Raw genomic sequence first — 17,424 nt, 5'->3', positions numbered from 1 at the left:
AGTTTCACAATCCGAGGAGTATCTGCTAGGTTCTCCTCCTCCATCCACTTCGCATCAAATGCAGGAAAGTTCTTGAACTTAACCAAGAACCGCCTTCAGACTTTACCTTTCTTCGTATCATTATGTGCCAAAATCTGTTCAGGAACAAGGATCTCCTCGTTTTCTTCCACTTTGGGTTGCTCATCAGGCTCCCCATCATCAGGCACATCACCCTTAACAGGTTTCAAGCGACTCACATGCAATGCATTGTGAATCCTCCCAAGTATCTGGCAGTTTCAATCGGAAGGAGACATCATTTATCTTGTCAGTAATCTGGAAAGGTCCGTAGTATCACATACTAAGCTTTGGAAAAAGCCTCTCCTTTCCCTTGTTCTTTCGTAGGCGTGCCTTCTCAAAACGTAAGAGCACCCAATCATCCTCCTTCAATTTCATGTCGCGACGATGGCGATCCGCTGCCTTTTTCTGTCGTTCTTGAGACTTCTGCAAAGTCTCGCGAACCTTGGCAAAAGCCGTATCCAAATCTCGCGAATATTCATCCGCTTCAAATTTCTAATCTTTCGTGCTCAGGAAGGATGGAACCTTCGCAGCAGTTTCAACAATCTCACATGGCGTCTTCCCCGTCGAAGAGTGTATCGTGTTACTATAAGCAAATTCCACCAAAGGTAAGTTCTTTTCCCATTGAGTCTTCTGATGCGAGATACAAGACTTCAATAAATCTAAAATCACTGAATTAGCAATCTCAGATTGCCCGTCAGTCTGCAAGTGAAACGATGACGAGAATTGCAACCGCGTGCCAATGTTCTCCCAAATTGCCTTCCAAAACAAACTCATAAATCTGGGGTCTCTGTCGGAGACAATCGTCTCAGGCGTGCCATGTAATCGGAAAATCATCGTGATCATTCTGTATTCTCGGGAGATCAAAAAAAATGAAATCCATTTCAATATTTTCCCAGGGGCGGGTGGGTATGGGTAAAGGCTGTAAGTATCCCTGTGCCTTATGCCTGTCAAACTTGACCTTCTGGCATACCAAGCAACTGCGCACAAACTCTTCCACATCCTTCTTCAGTCTCCGCGAAAAGAAATCTCTCTCTACCCCTTTCATGGTGGTAGCAATGCCGCGGTGACCCGTAAAAGGTGGACAGTGGCAATCAATCATAACCTTTTCCCTCAACCGCTGTGTAACGCACAACATAGTCTTTTTCATCAAGTAGCCTTCCCGAAGGGAGTATCCAGCTACTGTCTCCCCATCCCGTATCCGTGTGAAAATATCTGTAAAATCTGTATCTGTGGCACACTGATCGACCATATCCTCGAAGCTCCTATGATGTATCGCGGAAATAGCCAGAACCAACGGCTTCCGAGACAAAGCATCTGCCACCACATTCTTCTATCCCTGCACATGGACAATCTGGAAGTGGAACTGTGACAAGATGTTCACCCACCGCATCTGCTTTTCCGAAAGCTGCTTCTGTGACAAGAAGTAGCGCAAACTCTAATGGTCTGTAAAGACAGTAAAATCCGCTCCGAGTAGGTAATGCCGCCACTGAGTAAGAGCGTGGATAACCGCCAAAAGCTCTTTCCCATAGATCTGTGCTGTCATCTCCGGCCTAGAGAACAAACGGCTCTCCTAAGCTATGACATGGCCTTCTTGCATCAAGACCGCACCCAGACTACGACCACAAGCATCACAAAATACTTCAAAAGACTTCTGCAAGTCCGGCAAAGTCAAATCTGGTCCTGTAGTGAATTTCTCTTTCAATGGCAGTCACCTCTGTGGGTCCCCACGAAAAAGGTACTCCTTTCTGTGTCAAGGTATGCAGAGGGAAAGCAACCTCTGCAAACTTTCGTATGAACCGCCTGTAGTACGAACACAGTCCCAAGAAGCTTCTAACTTCATGGACATTCCTCAAATCGGGCCAATCACGGATAGTCTCTATCTTGGCCGGGTCCATTCGCACTCTTGCTGCTGACACAATGTGTCCCAAAAAGTGTATCTCTAGTAGGAAAAATTCACTTTTCTTTGCATTAATCACTAACGTGTGATCTCGTAATGCCTGAAAGACTTGAAGCAGATGATCTCTGTGTTCTGCCTCATTCTTGGAGAAAACAATGATGTCGTCAAAGAAAGTGCCAACAAATAGCCTGTACTCTCGAAAAAATCCTGTCCATCATCCGGTTAAATGTCGCAAGAGCATTGGTTAAGCCAAAAGGCATCACCAAAAACTCAAATAACCCAAAAGTCGTCCGAAAAGCTGTCTTGTAGACATCTCCTGGCGCTATCCTGATCTAATGATATCCACTCTTCAAGTCAATCCTGCTAAAGCACGAGGATTCCTGTAACCTGTCGAGTATATCATCGATCCTAGGAATCGGAAATCTGTTCTTGATGGTGATTTCGTTGAGAGTGCTATAATCGATGCACATTCTCCAAGATCTGTCTTTCTTCAAAACCAACAACACTGGAGAGCAATACGGTGAAGTACTAAGCTGGACAAGACCCTTTTCCAAGAGGTCTTTCACTGAGTTCATAATCTTTTCATTCTGTACTCGGCTCACACGATAAGGTGGCCGATTCGGTGGCGTGCTTCCCGATATCAGATCACTGGTATGATCTTCAGGCCCTCTCAAAAGCAATCGGCATGAGCGTGGAGAAAAAAAATCTTGGCGTTCTTTTCTTCAGGTCAAAACATATTCAACTTTTATCCATCGTTCAGTTCTCCCAAAAGAATGAGTAAGAAAACTGAAGTTCTTCAAGTACAATCTCTAAGCCCTTCATTTATCAAAGTCGCTTTCTGGGCCCGGTAGTCAACCACGGCGTAGTTCTTGTGGTACCAAGGGATCCCGAGTAGAACGTCACTCACGTGCCCAGAACACCCCTGTCATTGCAAACGAAGTTTGCCAATGCTCGGTGTAATGGCAACATCCCATCCGGGTGCCAGTCGAACTACCTCCGCCTGTGGCGTCAGTCTGTCGGGCGTAGTTCCAAATCGAGCCGCCAATTCCAAGTGAAAAGAAGTTGGCGGCTCCTTCAAAAGAGCTTCCTGATCCTTCGCTTTGCCCCGAAAGCGGCAAAGTTTGTACTTTCATTCATTAGATTCGGTGCAGGTCCCACGCCATGTGGTACCAGTTCTGCTTTTCTATCTGCCTTTTCTGCCACATTCCTCAGCTGCTCTCGAACTCTCAGACCTGTCGTCGTCTTTATCATTCTGTTCTTTCTGTGCCTTATCAGGGCACTTTGCGGAAATATTTCCATGTTCCCCGCATCCAAAGCACTTCCCCTCTCTGATGAAGCGAGCTCTCTCCTCAGGAGTAAGCTTGGGTCGTGCATCCTTTTTTTTCTCTGGGTTGCTCTTTTTCATTCTACTTTCATTCCCAGAAGTCTGTTCGGCTCGTTGTGTCATGGCCTCATCTGTGGGGTAGGTCAGACTGCAAGAGTGAATGGCAAAGCCCCGCTTCGCATGACTCATCAACTCCTGAATAAAAGCTGACTTCTGTTCCAAGCAGTGATTTCGGATCTCTGTAGGTAGACCCAAGGTAAACCGCTCAATCTGTTCTCTGAACGAGATCTTCTTGAAGGAAGAGGCGGGTAGAAAAGAGCTCCAGAATCTTTCACAATAAGAATTCACTGTATCGCTCTTGGTCATCCGGAGATGGTTCCAAGCAGCTCGTATATCTCGCTCAAACTCTTGAGTCAACCAAGAAGAAATAAAAAGCCTCTTGAATTTCAGCCATGTAACTGGCACAGTCTTGCTTAATAGAAGCGTGGACCACCAAGTACGAGCATTCCCCTTAAAGTAAGAGGCAGCTCTCCGAATCTTGGAGTGCTCTGAATAGCGTCCTCCCGCGAAAGCGATGTCAAACTGCTGTATAAAAGACAAAGCCTTCGAAGCATCTGAGTATCCTCAAAAGTATCAAACTTGATCGAGTGGCCACCTTCCTTAAACTCTCGGACTTTCTTGCTTTTATCTTCGAGAAAGTCATACTGGTTGGCTTTGTAAAAAAAAATTCTTCTTGTTCGCATAAAACTTTCCGTCATCGGAGTCTGAGCTGTCTGTAGACGAGTCCTCAGTAGAACTGTCAATCTCTGGGCGAGATGTAGCCTTCTTTGCCTTTTTCTTGCCCTTTCCGAAGCTTTGTGTCTTGCTTCACTTTTTGCTTTTTTTCTGTCTTCTTCGCTCTAATCCGAGGAGCTAGAAGAACTGTCAGAAGAAGAAGAAGAAGAAGAACTGGGTACTCCTTCAAATCGAACACGCTTCTTCCGTTTCTTTGCCTTGTCAAATGTCAACCGACGACCCAAATATCCCGAGAAGTCAGTGCCTTTCTTCTGCTTTTTGCCGTGCTTTTTGGCTTTCTTTTGCGTGTCAAAAAGCTGAGCAATCCGTGCATCAACCACGTTCTCCAGTTCCTGCTCCGTATATTTTCTTGGAGGCACAAGGTTTCTTGAGAGCGGGTTTCGGGAGTGGTGTTGTGGTTCTCTGCCACTCCATCTGTACCTCTTTCAAAGAGGTCTGGTTCATATATTTTGCCATCTTCGGGTCCTTGGCAAAATTGAGCATCATCTTTGTTGCATCGCTGATCAATTGACGACGCTCCATCTCTCTTTGCTCCGCCTGAGTAGGCCGAGGCGGGCCATACTCTCTGTCTGAATCTTCGTTGTGATCCCAGTCCGAATCTCCAGATGCAGAGGGAGTCGACTGATCATTGCCTCAAGCCATAGGTGCCGCGGAAAAAAAAATTCGGGAATCGGATTTCCCGTAGAAGAGAAATCGGCCGTGCTCTGATACCACTGTAACAGACTTGGACACTCCAAGTCAAGAATCAACCGCGACAGCACCAAATTACCACTTCAAAACAATTCACAGATCACAATAGATTTGCACTGGCCCGGCGGAGTTCCGTGCCTAGAGATATTGGCCCCAAAGACTGGCGCCCCTTTCGGTATTTCTTTTTATATTAATCAATCATCAAAGTACAAGAGAGCGGTTAGGGTTTCACTCTCAGACTCTGCGTCCAGATGCTCTGAGAAGTGAGGCCCTCACCACTAATTTAAAGGTTACAAGGGATGCCCAAAAGCAGAGCCCCAAAAGCTTCAAATCAAAAACAATTGCTCTCTCTCTCTCTCACAGAGAGTCAAAACATGAAAGCAAAAGCATTCTCTCTCTCTTTCTCATTTAAGTAGAGAAAAAGCGAAATTTGCGTCGCTCATCATTTTCCAAAAAAAAAAAAATTTAATAATCCGCCTCCGCGATTTCCGGAATTTAGGGTTTCTGGCAAAAATTAGGGTTTGCAGGAATTTTAGGGTTTCTGGCAGAAATTAGGGTTTCTGCTGTCCACCACGTCATCACTTTGTGACAATGTCGAGTTCTCTGAGCCAAGATCTCATCAGTGGGTATGTCAAATTTCCCGAATGTATCGAGAAACTCCGTTTTGCATCACCCATTAATTCTTGGATAGAATTTGACTTTTGTTCCAAGTAGTAGTCTCGGATCTCTGTAGGGAGTCCGCAACAAAACCGCTCAATCTGTTCCTTAAAAGAGACCTTCTTAAATGAAGAGGTTGGTAGAAAAGAGTCCCAAAACCTCACGCAATAACCGTACAAAGAATCTCCCTTGGTCATCCGAAGATGGTTCCAAGCGGTTCGTATATCCCGTTCATACTCGCGCTTCAGCCAAGAAGAAATAAAGAGCCTTTTGAATTTCAACCACTTTACTAGAGCTTCTTTCCTCAGAAGAAGGGTGGACCACCATGTTCGAGCATTGTCTTTGAAAAAAGATGGAGCCCTACTAATCTTGGAGTGCTCTAAGAAGTGCCCTCCAGAGAAGGCTATGTCAAACTGCTGAATGAAGGCCAAAGCCCTCGGAGCATCTCGGAATCCAGAAAAGGATTCAAATTTTATCGATTGTCCACCTTTAAATTCTTTAGCTTTCTTGCTCGTCTTCGAGAAAGTCATATTGGTTGGCTCTGTAAAAGTGCTTCTTCTTTGCATAAAACATATGGTCATCGGAGTCCGAACTGTCAGAGGATGACTCCACCGTAGAGCTATCAAAAACCGAGCGAAATCTGAATTTTTTTGCCTTTTTCTTGCCCTTTCCGAAGCTTTGCTTTTTCCTTCACTTTTTGCCCTTTCTGTCCTCCTCGCTCGAGTCCGAAGAGCTAGAAGAACTGTCAGAAGAAGAGGAAGAAGAAGAACTAGGTAGTCCTTCAAAGCGTACACACTTCTTCTGCTTTCTTGCAGATGCAAAAGAAGATTGATGGCCCAAATAACGAGGGTAGTCAGTCCCCTTCTTGCACTTTTTCACTTGCTTTTTGGATTGATTTTGGGTGTCCAAAAGCTAATTGATCCGAGTCTGAACCACCTCTTGAAGTTCTTGTTCTATAAACATCCTCGGAGAAGGAGGTTTCTTGAGTGCCGGTTTGATTGGTGGTTCGGTGGCTTTCTGCCACTGAGTGTGCACTTCAATGATGGATTGTTGACACAAGAATTTTGCAAACTGAGGGTCTTTCGCAAATTTAATCATCTGCTTTGTGCACTCGTCAACCTGTTGTCGACATTCCATCTCTTGAAGTTCGCACTGAGTAGGCCGAGGTGGCCCGTACTCTTCCTCTGTTAAGTCATTTAAATCTTCTGCGTGATCTCCTCCCGCATCAACAGATGCAAAAGAAGTAGACTGATTCTTTTCAGAATTCATAACTGTCGCGAAATAAGGGATCAGATTTTCCGGTAGAAAAGAAATCGCTCGTGCTCTGATACCACTATAACAAACTTGGACACCCCTGATGAGCGCACGGCGGTGTGTGCAAGTGAAAGAGCATGCGAGGAAGTGCAGTGTGTGTGCAGAGAGGGGAGGCGAAGAGCAGCAGGAGAGGAAGCGCTAGCAGAAGAAGAAGGAGAGAGAGAGAGCTCACGTTTTTGGGGAAAACTCAATAAGTGAGTTTTGGGTTTTCCCACTTTTATTATAAGTGACCTTTAAAAAATGTGTCCAGGTTCAATATGAACCTAGACAAAATATAAAAATGTACAAAAAGGGGTTATTTAGGCCTTTAACCCAACAACCTCCCACTTAAAGGCATAAATGGCGCCTTTAAGCTACGTGACTCCCACCATCTCTATGCATAGATGATGTTGTGCTTTGGATAAGCACTTAGTGAGAGCATCGGCTGGATTTTGTAATGTATGGACCTTAACCAATGTAATAAGTCCATCCTCAAGCACTTCTCGTATGAAGTGATACCGCACATCAATATGCTTTGTGCGTGCATCAAACATGGCGTTCTTTGCCAGACATATGGCACTCTGGCTATCACAACCAAGCATAGGTGCCTTGGCAGGCAAACCAAACTCATTGCATAGGCGTGCTAACCAAATAGCTTCTTTGGAAGCCTCAGAGGTTGAAATATATTCAGCCTCTGTCGTAGACAATGCAACAATCTTTTGCAATCTAGAACACCATGAAACAGCACCTCCCGCAAAAGTAAATACATAGCCACTTGTGGATTTCCGTGTATCCACATCACCAGCCATGTCAGAGTCACAAAATCCCTTCAACTCCATTGGTCCTTTACCATAGCAGAGGCATTTGTTTTTAGTCCCTTTCAAGTACCTCATAATGGACTTCACTGCATCCCAATGCAACCTGCCTGGATTAGCCATAAACCGGCTCACAACTCCCACTGCATGGGCTATGTCAGGCCTAGTAGCAACCATAGCATACATAAGTGAACCACAAGCTGAAGCATAAGGCACACTGTGCATGTCATTGGCTTCTTCCTTTGACTTGGGACAATCATCATTGGAGATTTTAACATATGGTTGTAATGGCACACCAAGAGGCTTTGCTTCAGCCATGTTAAATCTGTCCAGCACCTTTTCAATGTACTTTTCTTGCGACAAATACAATAGGCGCTTGTCTCTTTGCCGTGTAACACGCACTCCAAGTATATGTTCAGCTGCCCCAAGGTCTTTCATTGAAAACGCAGATTTCAGCTGCCCTTTAAGAGCATCTACAGTTCTTTTCTTTGCAGCTATCAACATATCGTCTACATAGAGCACAAGAATGATCGGGCTGCCATCCTCATCACGTTTGGTATACAAACAATGGTCTGCATGGCTTCTTTTGTAACCATGTTTAAGCATGAAGCGATCAAACTTCTTGTACCACTGTCTACATGATTGTTTCAGCCCATACAAGCTTCTATTGAGCATACATACCAAATGTTCCTTGCCAGGGATGACAAAACCCTCGGGTTGCTTCATGTAAAGCTCTTCTTCCACATCACCAGGCAAGAAAGCGGTATGTACATCCATTTGGTCCATTTCCAAATCAAGAGCAGCCACAATGGCAAACAATACACGCAAAGTGGTCATCTTCACAACAGGAGAGAACACTTCCTGAAAGTCTATGCCCTTGGTTTGAACATATCCCTTTGCCACAAGCCTTGCCTTATACTTGGGTTTTGCATCAACAGTCTTCATTTTATGCATCCATTTGTTAGGAATAGCATTCCTTCCTTTGGGCAATTCAAGCAAATCCCAAGTATGATTAGCACGCAAAGCTTTAATCTCTTCCTACATAGCAAGCTCCCACTTGCCGCCGTGCTCACATGTCTTTGCCTCTTTATACGTAAGAGGCTCTCCCTCGTCTGTCAACATAATGTAATGCAAAGAGGGGTCATATCGACTCAAAGGCCGTCTTTGACGAGTAGACCGCCTCACCCAATGATCCACATTATCAGGCAATGGGTTTACATCAGGTGGCACTACAAAATCATCAACAATGGGCTGCTGTACATCATTTTCAGCATTGTTTCTTGGCTGCAAATGCCCTTCAGGAGCCTCAATTTGCTGTCCAACATCATATGGCTCAAACACCACTGCATCATCTACATTTTCAACCATTTGTGGTGCATCCTGAGGGTCAAAAATAGGCCTAACAGGTGGCTGGTCATGCTGAAATTTCACCCTTGTATGGTCATGCTATGAGGCACAATTGTTTTGAAGCAGCCTTGCCTCATTAAAAACAACATCCCGGCTGCGCACAACCCTTTTGAGCTGAGGTAACCAAATCTTGTAACCCATTTCGCCTTCTTCACCATATCCCATGAAGAGGCCTTTAATGGACTTCGCATCTAGTTTACTCCTCAACTCCGGTCTAACATGCACAAAAGCTTCGCAACCAAAAATGCGTAGGTGATCATATGAAGCAGGCTTGCCAGACCAAACCTCTTCAAGGATGTCACCTTTCAAAGACATGTGAGGGAATCGATTGCATATATGCACTACAGATTTCAAAGCTTCTCCCCAAAATCCATGAGAGAGATTAGCTGTGGACAGCATACATCTCACCCTCTCACAAAGTGTCCTATTGAATCTTTCAGCCACACCATTAGAAGAGGGGCTGTATGGTACAGTAAGCTCCCTCTTAATGCCCAAATTTTCACAAAACTTGTTAAATTCAGCACTTGTGTACTCCCCCCCATTGTCTGTACGCAAGCATTTTAGCTTTCTACCTGTTTGGGTGGTCACAAATGCATGAAATCTCTTAAACGCAGCAAAGGCTTCATCCTTAGGCTTAAGCAAATAAACCCAAATTTTCCTAGAATGATCATCAACAAAGGAGACAAAATAACATGCACCACCCATAGACTTAATAGGCATGCTACATACATCGGAATGTACAAGATCAAGCACACAAGATTTACGAGAGACAACAGAGTAATAAGAACGCTTTACTTGCTTACCATATTGACATTCATTACAAAAGTCAAGCTTTGTGCCTTTAGCATCAAGCTTGTTCAAAGTACAAAGCTTAGAAAGGCCCTTTTGGCTCATATGGCCAAGCCTCTTGTGCCACAACTCCATGTGAGAGTTAATTTCAGCCAATGCAATAAACTTGCCCAACACGGCCTTTCCATGCATGCAGTAAAGTGTCCCTTTCTTTGTGCCCTTTACAATCAGCCTTGAGCCTTTAGTCATTTTCCATGACCCTCTCTCAAACAAGATGCTGTAACAATGCATATCCATCTGACCAACAGAAAGCAGACTCTTCTTGATTCCCAGCACATATCAAACATCATGCAAGACGAGCTCATTTGTGCCATCTATGGAGAGATGCACAGTGCCAATACCCTCAATGGAACATGCATGATTGTTTCCAAGGTATACATGGCCACGCTTGCCTGCATCAAAAGTAGAGAAACACTCCTTGATAGGAGTCACATGAAATGAAGCACCGGAATCAACAATCCAAGTCTGGGACAATGCATCATTGACAATCAACAAAGCATCAATAAGATCACTCTTGGTGATCTGCATGTCCTGTGAATGAACATTTAGAGAGGCATCAAAGTCATAAGCATCATCGTCTGACAAAGTGGCACACAAGATGTCCTCTACATCTGACAGCTCCTCAAATACGACAGTAGAAGCCACATTGGCTTTCTCTTTGTCCTTTGAGCTATCCTGTGCATCTGCCTTGACTTCCTTCTTCTCTTTCTTTTTGTCTCCACCATTCTTTTTCCTTTCTAACTCAGCTTTATAGTACCTACAATCGGGTTTCTTGTGACCTTTCCTGCCACATTGATAGCAAGTCACATCACCCTTGCCTTTGCTTGCATTTCCCCTTTCTTTACTCTTACTCTTACTCCTTCGTGCATAAGCATTCTTCTTTTCTGTCCTGCCTCTAACCATGTTGGCAGAGCTGCCTCCCTCTCCACTTGCTTTCCTCCTGATTTCTTCATTCAGGATAGAACCCCTAACACCATCAAAGGTCAAATTGGGGTTGTTGGACAACAAAACCACCAAAGTTTCCCATGACTCAGGTAAGGTCATAAGCAAAAAGATAGCTTTCAGCTTATCATCAAAAGGGGGCAAGCCAGAATCCTGTAACTGCGACAAAGTATCTGCGAATAACGACAAGTGCTCTGCCGCGCTCTTGGACTCATCTAGTTGCATGCCAACAAGTTTTCGCATCAAGTGCACCTGGTTGACAGGCGTTGTATTTTCATACATTCCCTTTAACTTCTCCCACACATCAAAAGCATTCGTGAGACCTTTCACATCAATGGCGGTCTCATCTGTCATGGCCATTTTGATGTATGTAACGGCTTTCCTGTTCATGCTAACCCATGCTTTATCTGTCATATTCTGTGGCTTCACCTGTTCAAGTGCCCCTTCGCAATCCTTAAGGAATAGGATTCCCTGAATCCTGTCTTTCCAAAGATCAAAACCTGTACCATCGAACCTCCTAATCTCGAAGGGGTTCTTCACATCCGAAGAAGATGAGGCCATAGTTGCACGAAATAAGAGGGATAATACGCTGAATTTTTGGGCAAAATGCGCAAAAATCGGAGTATAGCCTCACAGAGATGTGCACTACAGCTCCAAATGGTCACAGGAGCAATTTGGGGCAAAATAGATCGATTTGGGCACAAAATTCAATTTCTGAAATTTATGCGCAGGAAATTTAAGCGAGCGAATTTGTGCTCGAAAACAACAAATTTAGTTGTTTTCACCCTCGACATACATAAGGCTAATACACAGCCTTTAGAAGCATGTAAGCACAAAAGCTCCAATTTCTAGCATCAAAATTGCATGAAATTGAGCCACAAATGGTCATACATCGACAAAATTTGTCAAATGTGCGTAGATTGCGTCAATTTGCACTTTCCCCAATATAATCGCACCATAAAAAACACTTGCATAAACCTGCGCAAATCTGAAATTTGCTTAAAACACTTGCTTTAGGGCTTGTTTTTCGGCAATTTCAGTGTTTTCGAGTAGCGGGGACTTAACAAAAGTATTCCCACACTTTAATACGTCATTTGCAAAACCTGTATTTTGCTGTCATAACCTGCAATTTCCTGTTTTTGACCTAATTTCAGCCTGTTTTAGGTCAATTTTGGTTGTCGGGAGCTCTCTGGTGTCCGGGGACGAGTCCTTTGGTGACGGAATTGCAAAATCTCGCGATAAAGTTGACCTTCTTGGCTGAAATACAGCGTTTGCAAGTTTGGGGGCAAACCCTAATCGGGCTCTGATACCAGTTGATGAGCGCGCGGCGGTGTGTGCAAGTGAAAGAGCACGCGAGGAAGTGCAGTGTGTGCAGAGGGGAGGCGAAGAGCAACAGGAGAGGAAGCGCTAGCAGAAGAAGAGGGAGAGAGAGAGAGCTCACGTTTTTGGGGAAAACTCAATAAGTGAGTTTTGGGTTTTTCCACTTTTATTATAAGTGACCTTTAAAAAATGTGTCCAGGTTCATATTCAATATGAACCTGGACAAAGTATAAAAATGTACAAAAAGGGGTTATTTAGGCCTTTAACCCAACAACCCCAAGTCAAGATTCTAACGCGACACAGCAGAGATTCACTTCAAATTAACTGACAAAACAAAAGAGAGACGACACGGTCCGACGTAGTTCCGAGCCAAGAGATATTGGCCCCAAAGACTAGTGCCCCTTTCGGTATTTATTTTTATATCAACCTGTGTGCAAAGTATAACTGAGCCCGCAGGTGCTCACTCTCAGTCTCTGCGTCCAGATGCCCTGAAGAGTGAGGCCCTTGGGCTTATTTATTCTTACAAGGGATGCCAAAAGCAGAGCCCCAAAATTAGTTAAACTCAAAAGCAAAGGTTCCAAAAGCTGCCAACCAAAAGTTGTCAGCGCGTTTTGCAAAAAAATCCATATTTTGCGGAGATCCGTAGCTGCCACATTAGCATGTCAGCGCATATGGCGGAATTCCGTACACAATGCCACGTCAACCTATCGGCGCATTTCTCGAAGGGCTGCCACATCAACAATTTGTGTGTATGTCCGCTACGTTGCCAGTTTGTGACATAGGGAAGCCAAACTCAGAAGTTTGCGCTATGAATAATCTTTGAGAAGAGGAAAGGTCATACCAATTTGTCTGCGCCGTCTTGCATGTATCTCCTGCCTCCAATCCTCCACTGTCAACCAAAACAGAATCCACACCAACAACGCCACCAAACCGCATGTCGGTGTGGCTCTCAATGCGAATGAGTTGGGAGTGGTCTACTACCTAGGTTGGGGGATGAGTCTGCTGTAAGGTTACCGAGGGTGAGTGTAAGCAACTCTGAAGGTAGCAATCCAAATGATCAGGAGTGTAGAAGAGCAACTACACTATCATCCAAGCCAAGCTCCAGGTGACTCGGATGTAGTCGTGTGATGCTTGATCTCCCGCATCTCGCGGGTAAACTCTCAAAGACAGTCAAAAGCACCGAAGTCCCACTCAAGTCTGTAGATCCAAGCAATGAACCTGTTGAAGAAGAGATCCAAGATCCTCTCCCTAAGTCCATGTAGATGCTCCTGTGTAAGCAAGTGATCTGACGTGTCGAGGTCAAGTGGTAAGTGTCTGTCCACCCAAGTTGGTGGTGTCTTCTCTAGGAATGTCGGAATCCCATATGCCATGAGCATGGCCATTGGCCATATCTTGTGTGAACTCCTCTGATGAGTGCGTAGGTGTATCCAAAACAAACCACAAGTCACCACCCCCTCTGGAGTGCACAAGCGCTGAATGATGGCTGGAATGAATGGATCTCCCAAGGATCGTACGCCCGTAGATGATCAAGCCGATGTCGATATCCACGATGGTCATAGTTGCATACCCTCTCTTGCACAGTGCCGCATTTCAGCATGTAAGTACCGTGCGTGAACCACCTCTTATCCTGGCATTTAACTTATTAAGTGACCCTCTATATTCCCAATCGTGGGGCTGGATTTATGCTTACCTGACCCAGCCTTTTACACCTATAAGAGCACAGGAGCAGCATATCCCGCACCAAGTCTCCTTCCTCCGTAGGACCTAGCGTTTTTAGCATCAGCAACCCAACGTTTTCAGCTTTAGTATCAGCGTTTTGAGCCCAAGATAGCCAGTGTTTTCAGCCTTTGATCACCACAGAATTCAGCCCTTCGACTTCGGACTCGTCATGGTTGCAGATTTGAGCCATGGACGTCACTAGTCCTTTCGGCATTCAGCCATAGCCTCGTCGTCGTCGACACAGTACCCCAGCACCTAGTACCCCTTGTGTTTTGGCTTGGCTCCTGCCTAGCTCAGCATAGGGACCATGAGTACCTCGTCGTCGTCGTCATTGTCGTCGACACAAAACCACTCAGTTGCTCGTCGTCGTTGTCGTCATTGTTGTCGACATCGAACCCATCAGTTCCTCGTTGTCGACATAGAACCCATCAAAACCTTGTCGTCGTCAACATAGAATCTATTAGTACCTCAGCACCCCTCAGTACCCCGCAGTACCCCTCAGTACCCATCAGCACCCTTCAGTAACTCAGAAGTACCCAGTATCAGTAGTGGGCTGATCGCCCACCTTGTCCCCGCGCCCTCATATTTCATTTATTTCTTGTTGGGTCGTGGGGGATTTTTATTTGGCATTGCCCTACCTCCCCTTGGGTACCTATTTATGGGGCCAAGGGGGTACCCACTTCCACACTATCTGGTTATTGTGTATCAGGTCTTCTGCTCATGGTAGTCATGGGGGGATTGATCGCTCCCTCTTCACCATATCTTGCGTTTGGCTCTCTCTCTCTCTCTCTCTCTCTCTCTCTCTCTCTCTCTCTCGTGCGCAATCACATGGTATCAGCAGCTTCAGGCTCTCCATGGGACCAACGCTTCTGCAAAGGTTCTCCCCAAGATTCAACAATAACGTTTCTAAAAAAGGAGCACAAATCAGCCAGCATTTTTCTTGATTTGCCAGCGTTTTTGCAAACAAGCAGGCATGCGATCGGACAACTGTGTTTTCATCGCGGAGGACTCCCCTCCACCTGCGTTTTTTGCAGATCGGGCCTAGCGTTTTTGCATCAGGCTGCCAACGCTACCTTTTTGGACATTTCTATCACCGGAAAACCCTTAGATCCACTTGCATTTTAGACAGCTTGCATTTTTACACCTTGTTGCGTTTTGGGACTACTGCGTTTTTGCAACAGAGGGAGCAACGCTAAGCTTTGCTCCACCAGATCTTGCCTACGACCCACGGCCTTGCATCCGGATCGGCGATCAAATTCCTCTTCAGATCTTCAATTTCAGCCATACATACCTGCTGTTTTTTCTCTGTTTTCAGCCCTCCGACGGCTCTGCACACAACGATAAACCATCTCCAGACCCTCTGCACCGCTCCGGGTCAGGACACTAAAAATCGTTGGACAGCAGCATTTTCATCACCTCGCAGTTGCTTTTGGGTGGACAGCAGTCTCTTGGCTTGTTTTTTTTCGATAGAGGATGAAGTTACCTCCTGCCAAGACACCATCCGATGGTGGTCCATGCGGTCTCTCTATGATCGCTGCAGCACACGGTATCTTGCACGTCCTACTAGAGGCTCACAAAGGTGCCAGGCTAGGTCTTAAGCTAATGAGTCATGCTAGACTGTGGTAGAAGCTTGTCACATAGCGCAAGTGAAGTGCACACGTGACACCAATTCTCTACATGTTAATTTGATCATTTAAGTCAAGGTAGTGACAAAAATGTATGCAGATAATTTTTAAAAAAATTATTGTGAACTAGCACAAAACTATTACTTGAAAATTTGATGCTCGGAAGCGACGGCGAACATTCTTGTCATCAAGAACTTGAACCTCAAAAGAAAAGTACTTCTTCATGTTCTTCATGATCATCACTAAAAATGGCAGCTTTATGCCCAGTGTGGCTGCAGGATCAGCTGGACATGTGATGAAAGTTGAGCTGACATTTGATCCCACTATTTCCAAAACATTTGACTGTATGTCTTCATCAGGCAATCTTTTAATGTGACCATCTTCAACTGCAAAGCCCCACCAGTTTCAATCGAGTACCCTCAATATCAGACCCTGAATGAAAAAAAATAGCTTTCTAGCAAACCTTCTTTGTCCCAAATCTGCAAAGGCTTGCTTCTGCCAAAAAGGAGTGAAGACTGATCAACTCGCAGATTGAAAACCCGAAAACAAGAGGCTTTGCGTGTGTGGGAGCGTGTGTGTGCACCCATGGGTGTGTGATTTCATTTGTGCCTTTTTTTATGTGTATGTCCCAAGATATGGGTGGGTGGGTGCGCGCACGCGCGTGTGTGTGTGTGTGTGTGTGTGTGTGTGTGTGTGTGTGTGTGTGTGTGTGTGTGAGAGAGAGAGAGAGAGAGAGAGAGAGAGAGCATGAACGAGTGTGTAATGTGGGCATGTGTGCCTTTCTGTCGGATACACAGAGACGACAATATAATAAACGTAGCTACAGCCTACAAGCACATGGACATGGGTGGTGCTGTATACCCGATGCTATAGAGGATAGACAGAAAGCCTGACTGAAATGTGTTCTTGAACATAATAAGCTTCCGCTGTTCTCAGGCGTAGATCTCTCTTCGCTGTCTACCTCTCTACTTATGCCTTGACTGCTGTTTCGTTCTTCAGATCCTCGTACAATTTGAGAGAGGCGTTTTAAGAGGGATGCTCTTTCATGCCCTTTTTCCAACTAGCTTGCGCAACTGGGTAGGCGGGTCTCGCTCGCTTTTACTATAACACAAATTAAATTAATGACACACATGAAATTCATACATCATGGCACACACACACACAAAGAACGCAACATGATTTTCATTTCAAATAGGAGCCAATAGTTTTGTTGCAAAAAAAAGGCTTCTTGATAAGAGAGTAATCATCAAAACATAAGAGATAAAACATAAGGAGATCACCATTAAACCAAACCCATTGTAGAAGGCATCATTTAGGTTGAAAGCGAAGCTTGCGATAGACACGGGTTCACACCCGGAACACCCAGGGCCCAATGTATCGCACACTTCGTCCAAACCGCCTTGGAGTATCCTCAACAACATACATTCTCACTTTCCAATTCTCTACTTCAAATCCAAAGGAAGGTAGTGCATTTATGGGCCGTTGATACCCTCTCTCTCTCTCTCTCTCTCTCTCTCTCTCTCTCTCACATTAATGATACAACGATAAGGCCTCGAGTGGTGCTTAAACATGCCAACTCTATCTACATAAGCTGTATATTGAGAGAGAGAGAGAGAGAGAGAGAGAGAGAGAGAGAGATGTGCTTGATGGCTTTCTCTCTTGCTCGTAAATGATGGTGTCCTTTCTCCCCGTCTATCTATTTAATTTGTCAACCAAGGCAGTGCCGAGCACGACGTTTTCTTTCAACAACACCTGACTAACAATGTCATCATAAATTCTTTTGCTCATATCATCATCATGTGTAATGCCACATGCCTTAAAGGTGAAAATGTATGTGATAGCCTTTGGAGAGATGCCCTCTCTTTGCATCTACTGAATACATCCTAAAGCTTCCTGACCCAGACCCTTGCCTTCAAGATGCAAGCATATGTGATTGCATCTAGAGAGACAGTCTCGCTTTGCATCCAAAAACAACCCACAATCAATGAATTCCAAGAGACAACATCCCGGATAGGAAGCTTCCCAAGCACTTTT

General features: G+C 44.9%; 1 protein-coding gene across 1 annotated transcript in view; it reads right to left on the bottom strand.

Moving 5' to 3' along the window:
- BUG22 (cilia/flagella-associated protein) overlaps nt 1-16,462 on the bottom strand; it is a 73,033-nt gene extending 56,571 nt beyond the window's left edge. Inside the window, exons 1-3 of the mRNA XM_086498094.1 lie at nt 16,252-16,462; nt 15,854-15,885; nt 15,535-15,776 (exon numbers count right to left, since the gene is read on the bottom strand). Of these exons, the coding sequence (XP_086354220.1) occupies nt 15,535-15,776; nt 15,854-15,885; nt 16,252-16,304 (327 nt within the window). The 5' untranslated portion in view covers nt 16,305-16,462. The remainder of the gene's footprint in view (nt 1-15,534; nt 15,777-15,853; nt 15,886-16,251) is intronic.
- Nucleotides 16,463-17,424: the final 962 nt, after the last annotated feature.

Source organism: Adiantum capillus-veneris, chromosome 24, assembly GCF_014529385.1.
Source record: "Adiantum capillus-veneris isolate H3 chromosome 24, ASM1452938v2, whole genome shotgun sequence".
Lineage (NCBI taxonomy): Eukaryota > Viridiplantae > Streptophyta > Polypodiopsida > Polypodiales > Pteridaceae > Adiantum > Adiantum capillus-veneris.
This window is presented reverse-complemented; position numbering and strand designations above follow the sequence as displayed.